Here is a 24,973-nt window from a genome sequence, read left to right as displayed (position 1 = left end):
GCGGAATACGTCTATACCAGGCCGAAAGAGCATATCATTTCTGATATATAAAGATTTTGATAGATCATAATAATCACGTTAGTTCACAGCGAAACTATTAAATTTTTGTACGTACCTAAATCTACATTTAAATTTGAAGAAGAAGAAAGAGAACAAAGAAGAAGAAGAAGAACAATTTAAATCTGAAACATAATTTTATATTTATTTTAGGCACACTGTAACTTTTGCACATAAGTTTCGGCACTGGAAATCCAAACAATTTATTCACATAGGTTAAAAGCTTTTACCTGCGAGATAGTCGGCACAGAATTTAAAAAAGGTATAAAGTATATCATGTGCTACTGAAGTCTATGTTTTATATCTGTGCCAAATTTTAATATGTTGAAGCGTTGCGAAGGTTGCGAGTAAATATGTAATTCAAATGTATCGTACGGGAACTCTACACATTTCCGAGATCAGAGCTAGCCTATGTGTTCCTACAGACTGCGTTCTATATCAAATTTTCTCGAGAACCACGCACCCGTTTTGGTGATAACTTCTAACATCCATCGATTCATCCAACCATCCATTCATACATCCAAATATTCGCATTTATAATATAATTAAGAAGTAAAAAAGACCATTGCAAATAATAACGAACCTTATTAAATATGAAGCTACTAAAGTGCAAAGTGAAAACGTCTTTTTAATGAAAACAAGTTACTATCGTCTAGACATTCGACCTTTCATTGAAACATTGGGTCAAGAATAGACTGCAAAAGGCAAAGAAATCTTTGCAACCAATTTTTCTTTTCATTTCAATTTATAAGCAATTTAGTGATTGCGGTCTTTGGGTCAATCACTTGTAATCATATTTCCAACGTTGATGGCTGATTTGTGTGTGTTTTTAAATTATATGTTTTAAAAATAAATTATAATATATAAGTGTCCTTTTAGAGAAGGATATATCTAGATTTCATCTTAATTTAATGGAAATTAATCTTTACATCTTATTTTCACAATCGAAAAATCCATACAAAAATTACTTTAGTTATCTTCGTTTTTTTTTTTTTTGAAAAGGTAACCAAATTAAGTACACCTTTGAATTTTTCACTGTAAAGAAACGGTAAATGTTTCTACGTGTTTGTGAGCAATCTTATATTTACATTTCTCTTATCTGAAGCGGAAGTAAGTCCTTAAGATCAAATTCGACAAGATGTCAAAATATGTTTTCACCTCCATTAATCACGTCCCAGATCGTAATCAATCAAATTGGAAACCTTGAAACTCAATTTGCACCGAAATATTGGCTTAATGCGTAAATGCTTACAGCGATAAAATTGTATCCTGACATAATATTAACATAATTTCAAATTCTAATATCAATCTTACTGTTATTATTTACCGAAACAGGAATAGAAAGCGAAAGTAGTGTTTTTGAGGTACTATCGGGGAATATCGTAGTTGTCACCTTAAAAGCGACAGTCGTGTGACCGTTTTGTAAGCGTTAAGACGACGACGTGGAGACAATAACGAAATATACGAAATACAAATAGGACGCAGCTTTTAGATATGTTTGTACGAAAAAAAGTCGGTCAATCGTAGACAACTATTGCTTTTTACTGTTATGCTGTCGTTTGCGGAACTCTCTAATGTTGCAAGGGAATACCGCGAAGGGTCATGACTGTACGTTGATCAAATTAATGCGAGAAATGTTTTTTATATAGAAAAACATGCTTCGAAATGCAATTTAAGACGCACAGCATACTGTAATAATGGGCTTCCACTACTAAAAGACTTGTAATCTTAAAATACCTTTCAATCCTTTGTAGAACGTAATCGGTGGTATTTCCAAATCAGTACGACTTATATATTAAAAGAAGCGAGCGTACCATTCTCGAAGACTGGCAAAGTATCTCTAGTTCTTAAGGTATATGTCAATCATTGAAACATTTTTTTATTTTAATGAAATATCATTGATGTATGATATTTCAGTACAAATGTACGAGTATCATGTTGAAATATAAGTATCAATTTAATTATGTATTTTAGGTAGTGATTTTAAAGAAAAAATGCCACTGTTAACTGAACTAACGAAGGCAATTTATTTCTGAATTAGCCTTGAAAGTTGCAATGTCTTATCGAGGGAATTTCCAAAGTTCAGTCAATCGAAGCAGAAGAAAGTACGCAAGTCTGATGCCTTCAAAACTTGTTTCTTCGCTTTATTTTACGCAAATATAAAATGAATTAAATTCAATAGAGTTATAGTTTATTTAAAAAAAATATTTAGTATATAAAAACTATTGACCTTAAAAATCAGTTGCGAGAAAAGCCGCAAATCAATTGAACTCGAATTCATTAATAACTTACTGGATAAAGCCGTCAAGGTTTAACAATAATGAAAGCTCCAGGGACACGGTTTACGACACTCTGGCATTGATCTTATAGTTTACTTTATTTCTTACAAAATCGTCTTAATCTGTCCATCGTGTCAACATATGTGAATGATTTTAACTATAAAACATTCTGTTTTCTACGCGTGCGTTAAATTATTTAAAATGTGCGGCTTCGAGTGGCACAAGAAGAAAAAGAAGAAGAAGAAGAAGAAAAAGAAGAAGAAGAAGAAGAAGAAGAAATTTCATCTACAGCAAAAGTGAGAACAGTTTAATTGATAAACTGTTCTCACTTTTGTTAACTAAGTACCCAAATATCCCAAAACAAAAGTCCCTATGACATGGAAAACAGCATGTGTCATTCCGATTCATAAAAATGGTTCACCGATTTTTCCAGAAAATTATAGACCGATTTCATTACTGTCGCTATTTTAAAAAATTTTCGTGTAGCGAACTTTATGCTATAAATAATAAAAAAAATAAACATATTGAAGAGCTTTTCAAATACGATACAAGCTTGTATATAAGTTGACTCCATTTTGAGATAAAAGTTAACATTAGGCTTTTGTTTCTAAAAGCATGTAACGAGTCTCTTAACATGATAGTGTAACATTATACTGAACGTTAGTGATAATGAGTAGCGCTCTTATGGTACGAAATGATAGTGCCATTTAAAATAATGGCATTGTAAGGAAGTCAATTAATTTATCAGTACATAATTGAACAATACCAGCATGGAAGAATTGTATGAAAAATAAGCGTACAAAAGAGTTGTATAAAAATCTAGAACTGAGTAAATATTACGTAAGGAAAAGGGCAGTACCAGTAAGATGATGGTGAATGCGTGCAGGTTATTTAAAAAATATATGACGACCTGTTTTTTGATGTGTGTTTTATTTGGTATCTCATTAATAAACTCGTGGTTTATCACTACACCATTATATGTTAAGTCATGATTTTTTTTTATATCGTAACGTGGCAAACGAGCAGGTGACCTCCAGAATACGCTGAAATAGTGAAGCGACCGCTGACTATACACATCCGTAATTGCAGATGCGTTGTCTATCTTTTAACGACGGAGGAAGGAATGTACAAAAAAAGGATATATGCCTTTCTTATGTGTCCTCCAGCTCTGTCAAATACACTTCCTCTTCCCATCCTTTTCTTATAAGAAATGGGTGGGGAAAATGGACTAAAATAGGCCTCCAGCACGCATGTGTCGAAATGTTCTACTACTTCTACTTTCACTGTTTAGCTAATACGAGTATTAGTAAAAAGCTCGTCTATTTAAGTATACAAATCATTGATACATATTTCATGTAACAGTATTCTAACTTGCCTGCTTTAATAATTTACTTATTATATTTATTATACATTAATAATATCGATAGACGGACTTCATTTTGCATTTCGAATTAACTTAACGATTTGCGGGCGTTGGCAACTTGCTAATGAACATTTCCAGCTTTTGACACAAACATTCATCCAAGTTCCCAACGTCTGCGAAAGTTGTCGAAACATTACTTACATTTCACTCGTGTTAAACACGTAAACTTTGAATTTGTGAGAGACGATATGTATTTCTCAAAGCTAAGCCCCAATAAGAACAATGAAATGTGAATATTGAACATAAAAAGACTATCCTCCTGGTACTATTTAAAATAATTTTCTTTTAAATACTTACTTCAATTGTAATAAAGTTAGGCGTATCGTGTACTATGTATCTCTAATTCGTAGCGTTTAAAGTCTTTGATATTTCTCTAAAGATGAAAATAAATATTAGTTCACTAAACATCCCTACTGAGGGACTCGGAGCCTACCATAAGTTAAGGGTGAACATAGTCAACGACGCTGGCCCAGTGAACGTTGGTTTTCCTTTACCGTAAGAACGTCGAATAAATGTGTAGATGTAAATCGATAATCACATTAATAAAGTAAATGGCGGGATTCGAACTCAAGACCTGCAGATTACAAGTCAAGTGCTTAACCCCTCAGCCACCAATGCTCTTGACAAAGATGAATAATATTTAGTAGCTTTACAAAATATTCTAGTATGCTTCATTGCATATAAGTTTTGATACATTTTTTAGTTTTTAAAAATATGTACACTGACTTTTTAACTAAAAAGCGTGAAGTAAATCTCACTTCTATAACGCACCGTTACTGAAATCTTTATCTAAGTATGTCTTTTATAATTAATGTTACCTCATCGTTTTTGTACCAATAAATTGTTCAGTCCACTGGATACGAAATCCTTATTAATTAACTCATTAATAACTATGTTATAACAGTATTTGGGACTAAATAGTAGTCGTAGAAATATATATATTTTTATGCGTGTTGTTTAAAGCTTTACAAAGACATATTTTGATCATTTTTGTGTATATGGAAACCTAAAAAAACATCATGAGATGATGGATCTACAGGCGATGTATTTGAAGTAATGATCTCGAATAGTATTATATAGCAATTAAATTATACAAACGCAATTAAGGAAGTATGGTACTTCTTTATACAAAGTATTGTCATTTTTTAAATATCGTAAAGTGGCAAACGAACAAGCTGCTACCTGAATTCGCCGAAATAGCGAAGCTACCGCTGTCCATATACATCTGCAATTGCAGATACACAAAGAAAGAGAATATTTCTCCTTCCTATACGTCCCCACCTCCGTAAAATCCACTTTCTCTTCCCATAATTTCCTTATAAGAAAATGTGGGTCTTCCCAGAGAACGTGGACTAAAAGTAGGTCTCCGGGACGCAAATGTATACAATGTAATGCAAGAAAACTCAACATAGAAGAGTCATCATCATCAGCTCACTATATGTCCCCATCAAGGGGCTCGAAGCCTACCCTATCTTAGGAGTGATTAGGCCATAGTCAACCACGCTGGCCCAGTGCGGGTTGACTTCACACATATCTTTGAATTTCTTCTCAGATATGTGCAGGTTGCATCACGATGTTTTCCTTCACCACAAGAACGTCGGATAAATGTATATATGTAAATCAAAACTAGAAAAAAAAACATATTAGTAAATAGAATTGGTATATAAAAGAGTATTTTTACTTAATTTTATTAGCTATTAGAAGTATCGAATCGGCTTAATTCAAATTCAGTAGACCCTTATAAATGATTCAAATATTTGTACTAAATTCTTCAAAGTAAAAATGTTTCGCGTGAAACAAAAGGGTTCTTTGGACATTAAAAGCTTTGACCTGCCAGAAAGTTGAACTTGTTACAAAGGGTTAAAATATAAAGTAATAATAATAGAAACAATATAATAAATAATTTTCCTTTCACATTAGCTACACTATAAATAAATAATATTGAAAAAAATCGCATAATTTTTTAAACAATTGTCAAAAATAAATTAATATATAATACTAGCTGTCGTCCGCGACTCCGTCCGTGCGCAGTTAATAAACTTTTATGACACGTTCGTAGATTTACCATAGCAGCGCCATCTATTGATTACTTACTCAACCCAGTCGAAAGGTATCGACATCTGTTAGAATCATTTGGAGTTAACAGATAATTGTGACTGTCAAATAATAACAGACAAATAATTAGCAATAAATTAAAATTGCGACTATAATTTGAGATTTAAACTATCCTATCTCTCAAGTTGGATCGAACTGCACATGGTGTGCGAATTTTATTATAATCGGTTAAGTGGTTTAGGAGTCCATTGAGGACTAACATTGTGACACGAGATTTATTTATATTAAGATATTTAAAAATACGTTAAATTGAAAATCAAATGTAACGTTAATTTATTTTAAACACAATTGTCTTTGTATATTGTATAAATAGAAGCTATCACACTTATTCCCATTGATAAAGCAGTGATAACAATATGTTTTTATACAAGTATTTTGACAGTGGGAACATACGCTTCACATTTTGTCAAACAAACAACAAACACGACAACAGCATTGTGTGGCCGCACGATAAATATGTCCGACATGTGTTTATTTTGCTTGCATTCCCTTGATATTGAGTTTGCATTCATGTGCAAATTAGTTACTGTGTTGTTACTTTACAGATAATGTATTTTTCAATTCTTAATTACATTATTATATCAATTTTCAATCAGGTTGCTCGTATGTTATCTAGTCCTTAATGCTTCCAGTCTGGAGAAAGCACCTATTTTGCTAGTTAAATAATATATTTCTTTCTTAATCTCTAAAAACTCTGGCACGTATTTTATTGCTTTACGTAGTTTACTATAAACTTATTTGAATGATAGTACAAGCTGAAACGTGAACATTAGATATTATTTTTTACAATAAAGCAAATTGTTTCTAATTATGTCGATAAGAAAAAAAAATAGCGATTTTAACATTTGTATATCAAATTAATTAGAAGCATAATAAAATAAAGCAACAGAATTTATATATTTATTTTGTCAACGGTAATTTGTGGACCGCAGAAAATTTATTTAAGCCGCACAAATTTCGGTTTCCATAATAACTTTTCTTGTCTTCAAATAATTCGTTGTCATGATTTATATCTTGTCGGATGCGAAAGCAATTCATTACAATAGACAGAGATAACGATCGACAAACTACCAACATTATCACTCTCTGATATTTAACATTATATAGTAAGGTGGTTTACCATTAAAATACTTAAGCACATGACTCAGGGGAGTACACAGAGATCATGAACTTCCATTTGGCGCTGTCCTGCCAGGACTTATCTTCTCACCCATGTTTATACATCTATATATACAAGCTCGGGTGCTCTAAATACCGCCTGTCTAGGTTCCATCACAAGGTGGGAGGAACAGAGGGGTTTAGTGGGTATGCTTCCCATCTGGAAGAGAATCCCACATCACTACTGCGTCTACCCAGGGCGCAGAGTATGCATAAAGCACTCTGAAAAAAAGGTTCCATCACTGTAAATTGCTTTGGCAAATACTAGACGATCTGTTTCGTTCATCTTTTCAACGTATCCAAACCATCGAAGTACTGTTTTTCTATGTTCTAACATAAACAATATTTACGATTTGATGTAAATAAAACAACAACGGATCTAAACCTCTAGTGAACGATACCATCTATCTATATATATAAAAGAAAGTCGTGTTAGTTACACTATTTATAACTAAAGAACGGCTGAATCGATTTGACTGAAAATTGGTGGGCATGTAACTTAGAACCAGGAAAAGGACATAGGATAATTTTTACCCCGTTTTCTATTTTTTATTCCGCGCGGACGGAGTCGCGGGTAAAAGCTAGTTTATAATAAAAAAAAAACAAACAAAATGAAATCGATCGATACCTATCTGTAATGTCAAGGTAGTGTCGCTTGGTTATATGAAATACGATACCGTTCTCTTGTATACACTATGTTTTCTTTGTACAATGCAGCTATTAGTAAGCAAACACTTGGAGCATAGTGATGTCGTATTCTTTACATAAATGGAACAATATTTACATTTCATTCTCCACTATCTTTATTTTAAAGAAACTTTATAGTTATATTCTGTTAACAAATAAAGAAGACAAAGTAACATAAATAATAATAAGCGTGTTAATTTGTAATTAAAAAAATTTGGAGTATTGAAGCTATTATAATAAGTGTAATGAAAAAGAAAGGGAAAGGTAAAAGAATTGGTAATCAAGAGAGATTTAAGATGAAAACAGATAATGTATGTACAAAAAGAAATTATACACATTTTATACATGTGGTTATGATATTTGAAGTTGTAAGTGATGTTATAATTAAATTGAAATAACTTAATCTCAAGAGGGTTTTCGTGGATGATTCATTGTTCTCAGTTCTACCGCTTTAATAACCTAAACTTAATTGAAATTGGTGTCTCTGTAAATGTTCTCAATTAGCATTAATCCGTACTGATTTATTAATTAAATATTAATGACATATCATCAACATCAGCTTGCTACGATTATGACATTAAGATTATCTTAAAAATACAAGCTACATAGATAGAGATTTTAATGAAAAAGAACCAGTCTCCTTAACCTTTTCAGTAAACTGAGAGGCAAACATATCGTAATAAAAAATATTGAAAATTGGAAATTCTAACAAACTCTTCCGTTTTATGTGAATATAAGGAGAAAATGTCTTGAAAAACCTTTACGTATTCAAAAAAAAATGAAGTGAAGTTTACTTAGTTACTTCGTAATCCCTATAATTAGTTTTTGATACACCATGTTCAGAAAAATAAAGAAAAAAAGTCATTAAACAAACTACTGTACAATATTTACGAAAGGAAAACAATAAGATATTTTTTTCGTTAGCGTTATTTCTCTACTTTAGTAAAATGCCTTTTATTTTTCGGCAAAAATAGTATAACGAAGTTTCGTCGTCACTTTGTGTTAGTGTCAATGTAAAGCAATTTTATTCAACTGTCGATAGATAATAAGTTCACTCTTGTATCAGTATTTACTGTTTTATATAAGAGTGAATAAAAAAAAATTACTAATATTTTCTGCTTGGATATGGAGACCAGCATTTGTAAAAATTAGGTTAAAATGTAAAATATCAACCAATTTTTTTTTATTATTGAAGATTGCATTTTAAAATATACTATAATCTAACTCTGGTACTAGGGCAATACTTTGACTTTAAAATACACTATCAATGCAATATTATTGTTGCGTCCCCCCGGTTGGTTGCGGCTCTTCGATCTGTTATAAAACACTAACTGTCGCTCGCGACTCCGTCCGTGCGTAATTATGTCTTCTTCTAGACTATGATCTTCATCTATGCTTAATTTCGTTAAGATCCGTTGAGCCGTTCCGGAGATACCTTCAAACAAACATCCATCCAAACATTCGCATTTATAATATAAGTAAGAAGTAAGATTAACTTTTTGACATCTCTTTGTTATATCAGTTCTTGAAGATTCAATAACCATCTGCGAGTGTGGTGTTGTCACTATACTTATGAGGAATCCAAGTGTGTCACATCGCTACGAATACCTGCTTATATAAACTAAGTCAATAAAACAACCGTATCCATTGGTTATTCTGTAATACCTATATATTTTGGGTACACCAGAAATGTGGACGACAACATCACACGTAGCTGTAATTCAGGCAAGTGAAAAATTTATTAATCTATCAATGTATAGCCAAAATTGGAATTAACTGTTTTTTTGATATCGATTTTTTTATGTCATAAAGTGGCAAACGAGCAAGCGGTCACCTGAGTCCGCCTAAATAGCGAAGCTACCGCTGCCCATAGACATCCGCAATTGTAGATGCGTTGCCTACCTTTAAAAGACAGTGGACGCACAGAAAGAGTATATATCCTCTTCCTATGCGTCCCCTCCTCTGTGAAATCCTCTTCTACTTACCATCCTTTCCTGATAAGAAAAGGATGGGAAGGGGATTTGGACTAAAATTAAGCCTAATTAATGATAAGGGGAAGGGATTGGCTCTTGAAGCAAAGGATTTAGCCACGTTCAGGAGCTAATCGATCTCCATCATAGTTATAAATATGAAATCATATATAATTATAAATATATTTCGGAAAAGCGTTGGCGGATAAATTTTTTCGCCAAAAATATACCTTCAGGGGAATAATTTTGCGACGCATAAAGAAAAATAAACGATTTTCCTCGTTATTAAAGATATGAGCTTCATATTTATTAATATTATCACTTCAAAGCCTTTAGTAATATGTTACCTAAATATCTCTGAATAATGCATTTGTTTCTGTGTAGGCTGTAATGTCATGGTGTAAAAGATCTACAAACTGACTCTAACATAACCCTTCTCGGTTGAAGATCCAAGGGAAAGAATAATACAGAAAGCCGACCACACCGTAATATATGTGCTCTTTAGTTCTGTTCCAATATTGAAATATGTATTTGTTTCTGTATTAAATAATTACTCTAATTACGTTCAAACACAAATGTCGAGGAAGTGCTCAATCAACAGAAATAGCTTAAACGTATTAATTTTTGATAGATCGTGGAACTTTGGACTCGAAGGTATAATTATATTGATATTGATCAAGTTATTTTTAGTGAATTTACGTATATGAGGCGTTTGATAACATTAGGCTTAAATTTAGTCCCTTTTCCGTTACCACCCTTTTCTTATTAGGAAAGGATTGGAAGGGGAAGTGGTTTTGACGGAAGAGGGGACGCATAGGAAGGAGAAATATCCTCTTTCTGTGCATACCCTTCGAAGTTGATTAAAGGTAGGCATTTGCGGATGTCTATTGGCAACGGTCGCCTCGCTATTTCGGCGAATCCAGGTGGCCGTTTGCTCGTTTGCCAACTTAAGATAAACAAATTACAATATTGTCCATTATGTGTCGAATAAACAATATTGGAAAATAGTGACTTATAAAAGTTGTCATGTGTGGGATTATCTTACTAATAATGCTTGCAATTACTTATATTTGTAAATGCGAATGTTTAGATAGATGGATGTTTGTTTGAAGGTATCTCCATAACGGCACAACGGATGTTGATGAAATTAGGTACAGATGTAGAATATATTGTATTGTCTATGTATGTTTTTAAATGTTTCGATAACGGAAATCTGCGGTAAAGTTTTACAAATGTTAGTACTATCTATATATATAAAAGAAAATCGTGTTAGTTACACTATTTATAACCCAAGAACGGCTGAATCGATTTGACTGAAAATTGATGGACAGGTAGCTTAGAACCAGGAAACGGACATAGGATAATTTTTACCCCGTTTTCTGTTTTTTTATTCCGCGCGGACGGAGTCGCGGGTAAAAACCAGTTTAATATAAAAAAATCATCAGCCCACTATATGTCCTCACTGAGGGAACGGAGCCTACCCTAAGTTAGGGATGACGAGGCCATAGTCAATCACGCTGGCTGTGCTGGTTGCTTGACTTCACACATATCTTGGAATTTCTTCTCAGATATGTGCAGGTTACATCACTTTTTTCCTTCACTGTAAGAACGTCGGTTAGATGTACATATGTAAATCGAAAATCTAAAAACACATTGGTAAATATCAGGATTCGAACCCAGGACCTACAGATTACAAGCCAAGTGTTTAACCCCTGAGCCACCAACGCTCTAATATAAAAAAATATAAAAATACTTCTTTTGAAGTATTGAAGATTTCTTGAAAAACGCGATCAAAAAATTCACAAGTAATTTTATCGTCAAATATCGCAGTAAGGTGTAACTCGCGATTTTCATCATAAATGTTGTTTACAAATACTTTATTGCGACGCGTGTCTGTCAAACGAGCAAACATCTGCTGTTCGAACCCGCATTTCAATACACATGTTTATGTGAAAATTTATCTCTTTTCACGAACACGTTTGAAAAGCTGTTACGTGATAAGAGTCTGAAATGATGTCGTACAGTAGTTTACAATAGTTTTACTAAAACATAATATAGTAGGTACGTAAACTTCCCTGTGGTACTACTAGGATATGTTTTTTTATATATTGACTAGCTGTCGCCCGCGACTCCGTCCGCGCGCAGTTAAAAAAACTAAATAGCCCCCCTGTATGAAAAATAGATGTTGGCCGATTCTCAGACCTACTGAATATGCTCACAAAATTTCATGAGAATCGGTCAAGCCGTTTCGGAGGAGTTTAACCACAAACACCGCGACACGAGAATTTTATATATTAGAAGATTACTAGCTGTCGCCCGCAACTCCGTATGTGCAGGATAAAATAAAAAACTTAATTAGCAGCCTATGTATTATTCCAGAGTGTTCTACATCTATACCAAATTTTATCGAGATCTATGCAGCCATTCTAGAGATAAGTATCATATATTCATCCATCCATCCAAATATTAGCATTTATAATATTAATTAAATATTATAAAATTATTGTTATTTCATGGTAGTGTTTGAAGTGTTGGGTTAACTCTAAATTATTTAACTTAAACTTTAACCTTTGAAATATCGAGGAATTATGTTTTTCGGAACTAAGATAATTTAATGTATTTATAATTATTAATTACAAAAAAAAAACTCACTTAGTTTATCACCATTTAAACATGCAATTATTAATTTCAGCTTTATATGTATAAACAAACCGTCCTTGTTTACTTATCTTTATTATAAATTTTATCTCTATACAAAAGTGCTATAAATTTAATACCCCACGATATTACGTACATCAGCTACTACGATAAACAGGTTATTTAGATTCTTTTCACGAAGCGGCCATGCCTGAATGTGTGCCGACCAAAAAGTGCTTATATTAACATAACTCGCTCCAAGTTAATCAAGGAAGCTACCAAAAAAAGTACAAACTTTTTCCCGGAAGACATGCTTTAATAAAGTATTTTGTATTAAGCAGTCTCTTAGTAAAGATTTTCTCATACTAAAGTTACACATAGATCTTACTAATATTGTATGGATGGATGGATGGATGGATGGATGGATGGATGGATGTTTGTCACAAGTTATCTCTAGAATGACTGCATCAATTTCAATGAAATTTGTTATAGATGTAGAACACAATCTGGAAGAAAACATAGGCTACTAATTAAGTTTTTTTTTCTTTAATTCTGTGCGAACAGAGTTGCGGGCGACAGCTAGTATTTATAGAAATATATGAAATAATTGCTATTTACCTCGGTCACGACATCGAATGAAACGCCTGGATCCATTTCGATATTTTTTTTTTGTTGTGTTATAAAATATATTTTTTATGTGAGAATGGGGAGGGGCGATAAATGGATGGCAAGAACAACGAGGCCCATGGATATCCGCAACACTAGAGGAACTGCAGATGCATTGCCGGCCTTGGAGAGGAAGATAGGCTAGCTTCTTGAAGAACCCTAATTCGTATTGTTTTGGAAATAGAGGATAGACAGAATAACATAAATAAAAAAGAGATCTCGTTCACATTTGGCGTAGATATGGAACGTGGTCTGGAAGACTACTTATTAACTTTGTCTTTTAATTCCGCGCTGACGAATTCGTAGGGATAAAGATAGTTTTGTAAAAACTATTAAATTCTTAAAAAAATAGTTGTAAAATTTGCCTAGTATTTATGTTAGCTGTACATATAAAATTACATTTAATTGCCAGTGTATTAAGGTACGTGGGTAATGTACAATTTATCTATTTGTAGCAGGAACGCTATAAAATATTCACAAACATTATTATAAAGCTCAGCTCATAACTTTGTTTTTATTACTCCAAAGGAAATTGCAATCTCCAATTTACAAGTTACTCTACTCATATTTTTATGCTATTAAAAACAGATTTAAATGAAAATAGTTTTAAATGAAAATAATAAATTTAGTCCAATAAAAGAATTATTAGCTCCAATTTGTATTTAAAAAAGAAAGTTAAATAAAATTAATTATTTTTTTATTTAATTTTAAATTTTTTAGAATATAAACCTTCTTTAACGCCACTAGAACATGTAACAAATACAAAAGTTTCATCACAATATATAATGATTTATAAACCACAAACACATAATGATTTCTGTTTATTGAAAAAGACAAAAAAAAGGTCCAAAAAAAGGTATCTTCCAAAATAATAAATTACAATAGGCAATATACGGCGACGTTGTGTGGATTAAGTAAATACGCCTCCATTCCCTCTAACATTAATTAACTATCAGCCTTAGAAAGTTCACTTCCGTTATCAAAGTTAGCAACTTGCCGTCTCGGTCGACTTGATCGGCTTTATATCAGACAGCTGTAATCAATACGCACGGTATATTATACTAAAATTAACATAATCGATACTAACTAAAAAGTACAGAAACCTCAATAACTACTAATACAACTTGCATGACAAGCTTTAAATAACTATATTATTAACTGATTTAAAACTAAAGATTCAGTCATCATACATCATCTTACATTAAGATACAAATATTTTACCGCTTTCTTAGGACATATTGAAGCATTTTTAATTCATTTAGAGTGGACTTCAATGGATAAAAATTCTTCAAAAATATGTTTGATAATACGTCGATATTTATTATAATATTTTAAACTATTTATGTATTCAAATTATTCTTCCAAGTTATATTCAGTCCGTTCTTTTCGATTCGATTGAAGTGGAAATATTTTCCCCGTGACCCGGTCGAACGGAAGTTTTTCCAATTATCAACCCCTCTCTAAACTTCGACAAAATTATTCATAAACTCGAGATTTCATCTAAGAAGTCGAGATGTACACAGAGCTTTAAAGAATGTTGTAACTCAAATTTTACTTATATTCTTATTCCCTTCTTGTTAAATCTTTTCCCTTGTATAATTAATTTATTGATAGTTATTTATAAAAAGAACATTATTTGAGATCCCATTTCGTAGAAATTACGTTATTATTTCTATTCTTTAAAAGCATACAAACATTATGATACATAATTTGTGCGTGAGTTGTTAATTTATATAGTTGAATGCAAAAATAAGTCAATGAAGATACTAAAAACCAAATTAACAGTTAATTTATGTTATATACTATATGAATTGTAGTTTACAAAGTAATTAAATTGATACATACCTATAATTTAATTTCTTTTAAAATAAACAACACTAAAAAGGCAATTTCGGTTTTCAATAGAATAAACATAATTTTGCCGTGGGTCGAGTAAAGTAGGGCAATAGCGGGTAATATTTTTCTTTGCGGTTATCTGAACCCACAAGCCATTTATTAATATTTATGTCTAGTGATATTTAGACAGTATTTTATCATTATTTACAACATTACTATTTTATACTAGCACACCTACTACTAAATTCAATGAAAAGAGTTTTTAATTTCATCAAAATAAATCCATACCTGGGTATACAGTACACATTGTATGTTAATTTTTATAAATACTCGTAGTTTGTACTTACACATTTTTCAACCCTTAGGGTGTCATACAGTAAATAACCAGCTAACGATGACGCGTTTCGATAGTCCTTAACCCAGTAAACTTACTTATATGTCAAGTGAATTCTGTAATATATCACTGTATGAAGCTTTTATAGTGTGGAATTATTTTTTTAAAAGAATAGTTACACTTTGGCGAATAGCTATTTAGTAATATTCAACATAAACATTAAGGGTATTGCCAAAGGCCTAATCCACCTTCTCAACCTTATATAATCAGCCTCCAAGGTAAAGTAACATTCGATTTGTATTGTATTGTATTGTATTGTATTGTATTGTATTGTTTTGTATTGTACTGTACTGTACTGTACTGTACTGTACTGTACTGTACTGTACTGTACTGTATTGTATTGTATTGTATTGTTTTGTATTGTACTGTACTGTACTGTACTGTACTGTACTGTACTGTACTGTACTGTACTGTACTGTACTGTACTGTACTGTACTGTACTGTACTGTACTGTACTGTACTGTACTGTACTGTACTGTACTGTATTGTACTGTACTGTACTGTACTGTATTGTATTGTATTAGCAAAATCGTTAGCCGAAAACTCAATATTTATGAAAATGACAAGAACTTTATATGTGTCAATACCTGTCCTGGTGAGAGACACTGCTATCGCGGCAAGATTTGTCAGATAATATGTAAAAGCTACTTAGGTATATGCATAAATTAAAAAAAAATATGACTATACAGCTTTAGTACGACAAGGATCTTGTCACACTTTTACATTGAGGGTGCGGGTGCTAATTTGTTCTTATAATATAATTTTATTTCTGCCCACCGGGTTGGTTAAGTATGTTAGACTATAGTAGCCACTTAACATCAAATGTCCTTTATGCTATCTGTTATAAAAAAAATCGTGAAATAAGACTAATATTAGTGGTTCACTACATAGGTGAAAAGGTTTTATAATGCAAGTGGGAGGTAAAGACATGTAGAATGACAGGAAGATAGACGTGTGGTTCTTTTGTGCAGCGTGCAGCTTTCATTATTCAGACGTCGGTATTGTTGAGGCAGGTCAGTAGGACGGAACATATATCAAAAGGCATAAATTACTAAAAAAAAGTAGGAAGAATTTTCTAATAGTAGATTTTTAGCCCTTATTTGTATTTCACTAAAGAAGTTACCAAAGATAAGAAAATGACAAATTTTGAATAACTGTGTCAAGTCCGCGTCAAATGGAGATCTCTAGACTCTGGCTACCCCTCTGTGTCATGGGCGTTAGTCAGCTAATTAGCTGACTATAACCACCCTCCGAGAGTCTCTGAGCCTACTCTAAGTTAGGGGTGACTAGGCCATAGTTAATCACGCTGGCCCAATGCGGGTTGGTTGACCTCGCACATATCTTTGAATTTCTTCTCAGATATACCTATGCAGCATCAAGGTTAAACCTAAGGGCCTAGGTCCTTCACCGTTACGTACCTAACGTCGGATAAATGTAAATCGAAAATCGAAATACACATTGGTACATGGATTCGAACCCATGACCTGCGGATTGCAAGTCAAGTGCTTAACCTGAGCCATCGACGCTTTTGGGCGTTAGTAATGTTGTAAACTAAATTTTTTAAAAGGGCACAAAACAAATAAAAAACGTATCAATCTTCATAAACATTTATTAATACAATATATCATTTCCATATTCCAATAAAAGTTATATTTTACCATATTCCATCAGGAACGTACAATATAAGAAGCTACGTACAGAAAGTCTACTAGGCTGCAATACCTTATACCCCCTGTGCGAGAGCGTAATACATTAAGATTCCTTCTAGATATAATGAATTACTTGTTTGTTGACACATATATAAGTTAAAATCTAAGTTGCCAATCGCAAATACAAATGGCGCTGTTCTTTCCAAAGGCTTTCTGTTGAATCTTCCACCAAGTTTTCTATTATCGTTAGTCTCTTACATAACTAGAACATTTATTACGATAATTTTTTTTATTATTTTGTAATGACAGCTACTTTCCTATTGACATAAGTTTACCATCAATATTAGCGCTACTTTCTACGTTTAGCTTATACTCTACATACATACATTTTAAGAAGTTAAACGCTGCCAGAGCTTGGGGTTCTGAGCCTAAATAAAAAAGGAAACAAAAATACAAGCACCCAGAACCCGATGCTGTGGACAGTCGGCAAGGTCTGAATGGCCGAGCATGACGTCAGGGCGTACTGATTGGGCAATAAGGCTGGGTGATTGCCCAACCACGTAAGCGGACGCTCGTCACATTCAGACGAAAGAATTAAACAAAAGATAACCCAATAGTAACTGCAAACGGAACATATAATGCAATTCTAAATTTTGTATAATAGGTCCAAAAATATTTTCAAACTAAAATATCTAGGTCCCTGTTTTGAATGGCGATCAAATCTAAGATGTGAAGGTAGGTGAGGGATAGAAATAGATATAAATGAAGTTGAAAGCAAGAGGTCCGATGTAGTGCGGTGGTCGGGGCGTCAGATGGGGCTGCGGGGGCGCGTGACGGGGCTCAGCCCCACTTTTGGAAGAGGCCCATGCGCTGGCAGCGGCAGTTGGAGCCCCACAGGTTGCAGCGGCAGGAAGAGGAGTGGCAACAGTCACCGGGACGGTGATCGCAGTTACCGCCGCGCGGGATGCAGGCGCGCCTGAAAACGTAGATCAGCGACGATCGTCTGAAATCACATCATCGAATAGCTAGCCTAAGTTACGATCCGTGCTACTACTGCTTCAATGATACGTCTTCTACATGATTGATACTCGTGTATGTCTAGTACATTTTGCAATAAGTAAGTTTTAAGAATTAAATCACTACGAATACATTATTTATGGAATAATGAATTTATAAAAATGACTAAATTTTTCACTTTTACGGTGATTTTTGAAAAACCTATGCAGTTTTTAACTCGTTCAAAGTTGTCTGGTGTCAAAATTCGTTTTCAAATAATGCTCCTTTTTAATACTGAAAGATGTGATGAAATGAAATTTTTTGATTTAAAAGATTTAATTAATAAAATTTCACTGTAATACGTTAATAACGTAAAAACATAGTATAAAAATTACAGTGAACGAAGTAAATGAATGTCCGACTGCAAGTAAATCAAACGGAAAAATGTTAAATTTAAACTCTATTTACTCACTTCCCAACATCTCGTAAGTTTTGCAATTCGTTCGGGTCAACGTATTCTGCCCAATCTAGATCGACATCGTCGTCTCCTGTTGGTATTAATGTTAATTTTTATATGTTTATGTTAACTTTATTCAATTTCGAAACAATATACTATCATGCAGCTTGAGGTGGAGGTGTTATGAGGTGAATGTCAAGTTTCGGGTCATTCGTTATCGCCTACAATGACTTATTGTCTTTGTTTCTTGTCTCTGCTTTCGATATCAGTCTCTGGTAACTTTTGTTTACGAAATAATTACTAAACAAAAATAAATTAATAAATCGTCAATACATTTTTAATTATTTAGTCAAATTTAACCTAGACTGAAGTAACAATGGTCAGTCACATTTCTCGAGATAGACGAAGGAGGAAAATCTTTATGGAAACGAGGGACCGAATTTTCCGATTGATTATAAAAGACGCTAGGTATGGTGTGTGAAAGATCGTATACTATAGATGGTATTTACCAGGATCAATGTAGGAAGCATCTGCGGAGTGCACCGCAAGCAGTGCAGCTGCTAGCGCGAGGAACATTGCGCCGGCGCGCGGCATACTGATGGCAAACCTCCCGCTCTTCGTCTGCATAGTAAAAAGTACATATAAACCGGTTTGATTTAAGTTAACCTAAACTAAAGCTGAAGTATAAAGTATCGGAAACGAACACACCTCTCTCAATACAAAATACAATGACGGATACATATTTCTGACAAAATTAAAATAGTCGATAACTTGGCACTTGTCCTCACCCCAAGTAGGAAAAGAAGTTCTTTATGTTATTTTTTATGTGGAAGAAACATTATTTGAAATTATCACAAAGTAACTTAATTCTTTTTGGAACTTAAAACACTAAGCACATACAAAACAGCTTTTTAAAATTTAATCGTACATTTCTGCGTGTGAATTACTAAGTGTTCATTCAATATCAGCATAAAGACGCAATGTATTCCCTCAAATCTCAAATGATGCGTATTTGCTTTTGGCATCGTCTCGTGAATTCCTTAGCACGATATTTGTTGAGTTAAAAGATTGATAATTATACTGTTGGAGATTTCTTAGAGATGTTTATTTTATTAAAGTACTTTTAGGTGTAAAGTAATATGGCTACTATAAATGTTAGTAGAATATTTGATTATTATAATATTTTATGAAAAATTTAGAAAAAAATTGTTTTGACTGTATAAAATACTAGCTGTCACCAACGACTCTATCTGCGCGGCATTAAAAATATCTTTATACGTGTTCTTCCAGACTATGTTCTACAACCGTGCCAAAATTCATCAAGATCCGTTAAGCCATTCCGAAGAGACCTTCAAACAAACATCCATCTAAACATTCGCATTTATAATATTAGTAAGATTTAAAAAAAAAAGATACGATGTTTTTTGTGATTACTATCCCAAAGTACAGGGACATGGTTTTATTATTTGTGACTACCTCATTTATGTTAAAACATATGTGTATATGAGAGTTTACGCAGTCGATTTGGTACTTTATTCCACACAACATTAAGTTCAATGTTAAATAAAAGTTGAAATTTACGATAAACGCTTATTCCGCTCTCTAAACTCAAGAATGTATTCCGTTAATATCAAAACGCGACCGACCACAAAAAGACTCGTCCCCAATGACACCACTTAAAGTTAACGACGCAAAGGCGAATTTTTCTGTCTTAAGCATCAGTCAATTTGGTCCTAAAACATACTTTGAGGCTTTTAGTGGAAATAACAACCTTTTTATTGTATATACGTTGGATAATATATATTTTTACTTTTTATTTCATACTAGGTGTGACCGATATATATAGATTCTAGGATTTTGCCTAGCGTGTATAATCTTCCTTATTAATTAGTAATACTACTAATATTCAACAATAGTATAATAAAACTGTTAAAGGTAGAAATAGGTTACACCGCAAATTAAGTATTCATTCAAAGATATTATGAATTATTTTCTTTTGTAAATTGTAAAGTTAAGCTCTACATTTGACTACTATTTCAACGTCATTTCATATTAGTTTTAGTGGAAATGTAAAATAAATATATGTACATGAATTGTTGGTTAAGAATATTTTCATATTGTACTAGTCAATGGCATACGCATTGTCACAATTAATTTGCTAACTCGCGAACACTACTGGGAATAAAACAAACAAATAGTCCGTCCCGAAATAATATATTAAAAGAGCATTAGCTAATTTCAACCACAACTCGGAAAATTCATGAAACGTTTTCGTCGAAATCCTTACATAAATTTATCTATAAACACTTACTTAATACAAAATTAACATTTTTCAATTCATTTTTAGACAGTAATAATTGATAAGTAGCCTATGTGTTCTTCTAGACTATGTTCTATATCTGTACCAAATTTCATCAAGATCTGTTTAATCGTTCCGGATATACCTTCAATCAAACATCGTTCCATCCATCCATCTAAACATTCGCATTTATAATATTAGTAAGATGTTACCAGTTGGAAGTTTACAAGATTGTTGACCGTCTATCACTCTACAAGACTATGAATAAACTAAATGCAATAAAGCGTAAAATATAGGATGATACATTTGACCTAAATAGTTAAAGTACAGGTCAACCATGGGTGCGGCGGAAAAAACTTATTTTTACTTGATATCTTATTTCAATAAGCTGGACAAATTATAAAGAAATTTGTCACTTTGTCGTTGATAGTAATTTTATTGTACAGTGTTTTATTTCACTTGCTTGTATGCTTGTATGTATGATATAATGTTCTTAGGAATAAAAAAAATAAGAGTAAGATCAACGCGAAAATACTTGAACAAAACCTTTACAATATTTAATTTTAATTCTTTCATTTCTCATAAATGGAAAAAAAACTAATCAAGACAAAGAAATATTATCTTTTTGGTATTTCTTGAGGTTACATTCAAATGGGCACGAAAAAACATTTACATGCGTAATTGGTTTAAATATATTTTAAACAACAATGTGATTTCGTGATATGTAACAAAAGAACACGCAATTGTTTTTGTCATGTTATTGCTTATCAACGTAATAACATCTACAGTGAGTTTCTACTGACGAGACACAACAAAAACAAACCATAATGTTATCCTTCTCACTGCTTAAAAACAGAGAACAATAGGTTCAATCAACGCATCTGCATTTGGAGATGTCCATCGGCATCGTTCGCCTCGTTATTTGGCCGTTTACTCGTTTGGCAATGGAAATCAATGAGTAAGTTTTTGCAGTTCCTTATATATACATAAATTACATAATGTAAACATAAATATATCTTATCAATGAGAGTGCCATTCAATATATTTTATGGGCGTAATAAAAAAGCTATCGATTAACAGTAAAGAAAGACTAAGTGGATTAAAGGTTGTCGCACGCGCTACCTTTTCACAAGAAATGAAACGGTAATACTGTTTTAATTGAATTTAGGAACAGGTATTCGAAGTTAGTTGTTCAAGACATAAGAAACCTGTCTAATGTCTTGTAATTCTGGTGTTTAGTTTTTATAATTTTACGGCAACAAATGTAGCCCCAATTATGTAAAGTTAAAATGACATGTTGATAATAGAATGGAATAATTGAATTTTATGCTTTAAGGTATATTTTATGCATAACAACGAATAAAATTATTTTTCTTTATTTAACCGATTCTATTTTGTTACGTTTGTTTTCTATTGATGTAAAATTAATTAAAATCAGTGCAGTAGCTTATCCCTTGCTAATAAATTGAGTCTAAGTTCAAATCCATTTTTAAAAAGTGGTGATATCGATCGTTAAAAAAGTTTTAAACAAATAAAAGGTACCTGAAATTAACCATTTTGTTATTTTCCTTCTTTATTGACTCAAGTAGAAATTTTTTATATTGCAATTATTATTATGAGTATAGATTATAAAATTTTCAGGAAGATTACCATTTCCCAGAAATTACTAAATCCTTTTGTCGACATATGTAAGTGTTACATTCGAAATTATTACGGCACAAATTCTCCGTTCTTCTGAGATATGTAAATTTGTGAGTAGAATTTATTACATTTGAAGTTAGAACCCGTCATCAGGAATATCGTTCATCTGACGTCATATATCAATGTAATAACTAGAAACCTTGATATTATTCCACTATATGGATCTTACATAATTGGAATAAGTTCTTACATCTCAGAGCTTTCATTAAAAGGCATTATTTATCATTATTAGTCACAGTTATTATAATAAAGGACACCCTTTGTCTTCCAAAATAAATAAATATTGTCTTTATATAAGGGCGCAATTCCATTAGTCGATAACTCAGTCTTTGTAAAGTATGTATACGTGAAGTCGCTCATATCGTCTAACGACTAATTAAAATGATCGGTCGATGTAAAACAAGCGTCGTACAGATACGGAGACTTATTTGACACATATAAAACGCAGTATGCTATAGTAAGGACTATCGCCCAACTCATGCGGGCCATTACGAATGTAAATGGTTCTCGCATGCGAGCGCTGTAGCTTGAATGCATGCGGACGTTAACGACTAATTAAATTCCGCCCTAAGGCATGCCTTTTACAATTTGATAAATTTATGACGAACAAAAAAAAATAAACTTGTAGACGTATACAAGATAAAGATCTAAGCAATGATGACGAAGAAAAAGTATTAACTATATTTTACTAGCTTTTACCCGCGACACCGTCCGCGTGGAATAAAAAAAATGCACACAAGATAAAAAAAGTTCCTATGTCCGTCTCCTAGTTCTAAGCTATCTCCCCATTAATTTCAGCTAAATCAGTTCGACCGATCTTGAGTTATAAAAAGTGTAACTAACACGACTTTCTTTTATATATATAGACTAGCTTTTACCCGCGACTCCGTCCGCGCGGAATAAAAAATAGAAAACGGGGTAAAAATTATCCTATGTCCGTTTCCTGGTTCTAAGCTACCTGCCCACCAACTTTCAGTCAAATCGATTCAGCCGTTCTTGAGTTATAAATAGTGTAACTAACACGACTTTCTTTTATATATATAGATTATAAAAATAATGGTAAATACTTAGGATTTTTACTATTGTTACCATGACAATACTTCAACGAAACAAAAATTACTAGTAAACAAATGAAAGCTCGTAATGCCCTCTTGAATATTTATGAGAGCTTTTGCGGTCAACAAGTCAGTGGCGTGCTTACGGCTGAGCCATTTATTGTTACAACAAAGATTCTACTTATAAATCAATTGAATTTCTAATATTCAATGTAATAACTCTGCCAAATACTTATGGAGGATAATACATAAGCTTACGACAAACGTTAATATTAAATCACTCAACCTTTTTCTTAGTGATAGCTGCAATTTGTTTCCTTTTACCCGCTTGGTACATCATACTCATACTAATATTAACAATACGAATATTTAGATGGATGGATGGATGTTTGTTTGAAAGTATCTCCGGAACTGCTCAACGGAATTTGATGAAATTAAGCACAGATGAAGAACATAGTCTGGAAGATCACATAGGCTACTTATTATTTTTTTTATTTAATTCCACGCGGACAGAGTCGCATGCGACAGCTACTATTTTATATATCTCATTTTACGATATATGTATACTGATTAGTTAAAAACCAATTTAAAACTTGAATTTAGGTTATTATTTTAAGTACATTCATTGGTTAATGACAATTTTACACGATATAATTACGTCTAGTAGTATACATACAGTTGCGATAAGAATATATTATACACGAAGACCATAATTTGCCATATTATGTATACCTCCAATTACCACTATGTTTTAACCAAAATTAATGTTTATGTCACAGATGGAAATGAAACTTGGCTACCGCAATAATTGTAGTTTGTTTACTAGCAACTACAAGATATGGGGTATCGTAAGACACTATATTTGTCTATTTTTAAAAATGACTACAAGTATTGATACAAATTTTTCTTTTTGCCCAACATCTCAATATTGCCCGTCCATACCCTAGACTTTGGAAATGAAAATGGAAATTTAAAAAAAAAGAACTTATTATCATTTCTAACTATCGTTTTAGACTGACAATAAAGAACATTAATACAAAATTGCATAATTTCCTTTAAAAATGTATTAAATCGCTTTAATTTATTAAAACAAAAGTCCTGTAAAAATCAATAGAAAAAAAATATTACCTAAACCGACACAAATATTACCACACAATTCTCGACTCACCGTTAGTGGCACTAAACACAGACAATAAATAGTAGGGGTAAATACGTACGCGCGCGTCTGTTTCCGTTACGTGGGGACGCCTCCCCGACTGTCCGGGAGGCGAGTCGCAGCACGAGTGAGTGCCAGCGCGCCGAGCCTGCCCTTATACCACAGCCCGATCCGAAACCAGTAGGCGGATCTACATAGAGCTGAAAATAACAAAATTTATCTTAAGGATATTTTTAAATGCATTTTATTGTAAGTCTAACTAATTGGTAATCACTATAGAATTCACTTCCAAGGTTAATTTTTTTCATCTTTAGATGTCATGTTATTTATGCATAAAGTAAATAAATATAGAAATAATGGCTATTAAGGGATGTCTACTTTTTCTCACTTACTTCTCTGTTTTTTCCTTACATGAAGGCTGACAATTCAGATATAATC

At 32.6% G+C, this 24,973-nt stretch overlaps 1 protein-coding gene across 2 annotated transcripts; it reads right to left on the bottom strand.

Moving 5' to 3' along the window:
- Nucleotides 1–16,890: 16,890 nt before the first annotated feature.
- LOC106720834 (U8-agatoxin-Ao1a) lies at nt 16,891–24,650 on the bottom strand. 2 transcript variants are annotated; one of them, XM_014515630.2, is made up of 4 exons: nt 24,597–24,650; nt 18,834–18,945; nt 18,340–18,415; nt 16,891–17,874 (listed from the first exon to the last, which is right to left on the bottom strand). In XM_014515630.2, the coding sequence occupies exons 2-4, from the start codon at nt 18,916–18,918 to the stop codon at nt 17,712–17,714; spliced, it is 324 nt and encodes a 107-aa protein (XP_014371116.2). In that variant the 5' UTR covers nt 18,919–18,945; nt 24,597–24,650; the 3' UTR covers nt 16,891–17,711. The 2 variants fall into 2 exon arrangements, with proteins under 2 accessions (XP_014371116.2, XP_045539526.1); XM_045683570.1 differs by having other exon boundaries at nt 16,891–17,847.
- Nucleotides 24,651–24,973: the final 323 nt, after the last annotated feature.

The sequence above is a fragment of the Papilio machaon genome, chromosome 22 (assembly GCF_912999745.1).
Source record: "Papilio machaon chromosome 22, ilPapMach1.1, whole genome shotgun sequence".
NCBI classification, from domain to species: Eukaryota; Metazoa; Arthropoda; class Insecta; order Lepidoptera; family Papilionidae; genus Papilio; species Papilio machaon.
The sequence above is the reverse complement of the archived record's forward strand: the minus strand, read 5'-3'. Positions and strand labels throughout refer to the sequence as shown.

Excerpts from the sequence above, each read along its gene's own strand:
- LOC106720834 (XM_014515630.2), bottom strand. The coding sequence starts at position 18,918 with ATGCCGCGCGCCGGCGCAATGTTCCTCGCGCTAGCAGCTGCACTGCTT. Across the intron at positions 18,416-18,833 it reads TGCTTCCTACATTGATCCTG|GAGACGACGATGTCGATCTA; the intron begins GTAAATACCATC and ends TAATACCAACAG. Across the intron at positions 17,875-18,339 it reads AACTTACGAGATGTTGGGAA|ACGATCGTCGCTGATCTACG; the intron begins GTGAGTAAATAG and ends ATGTGATTTCAG.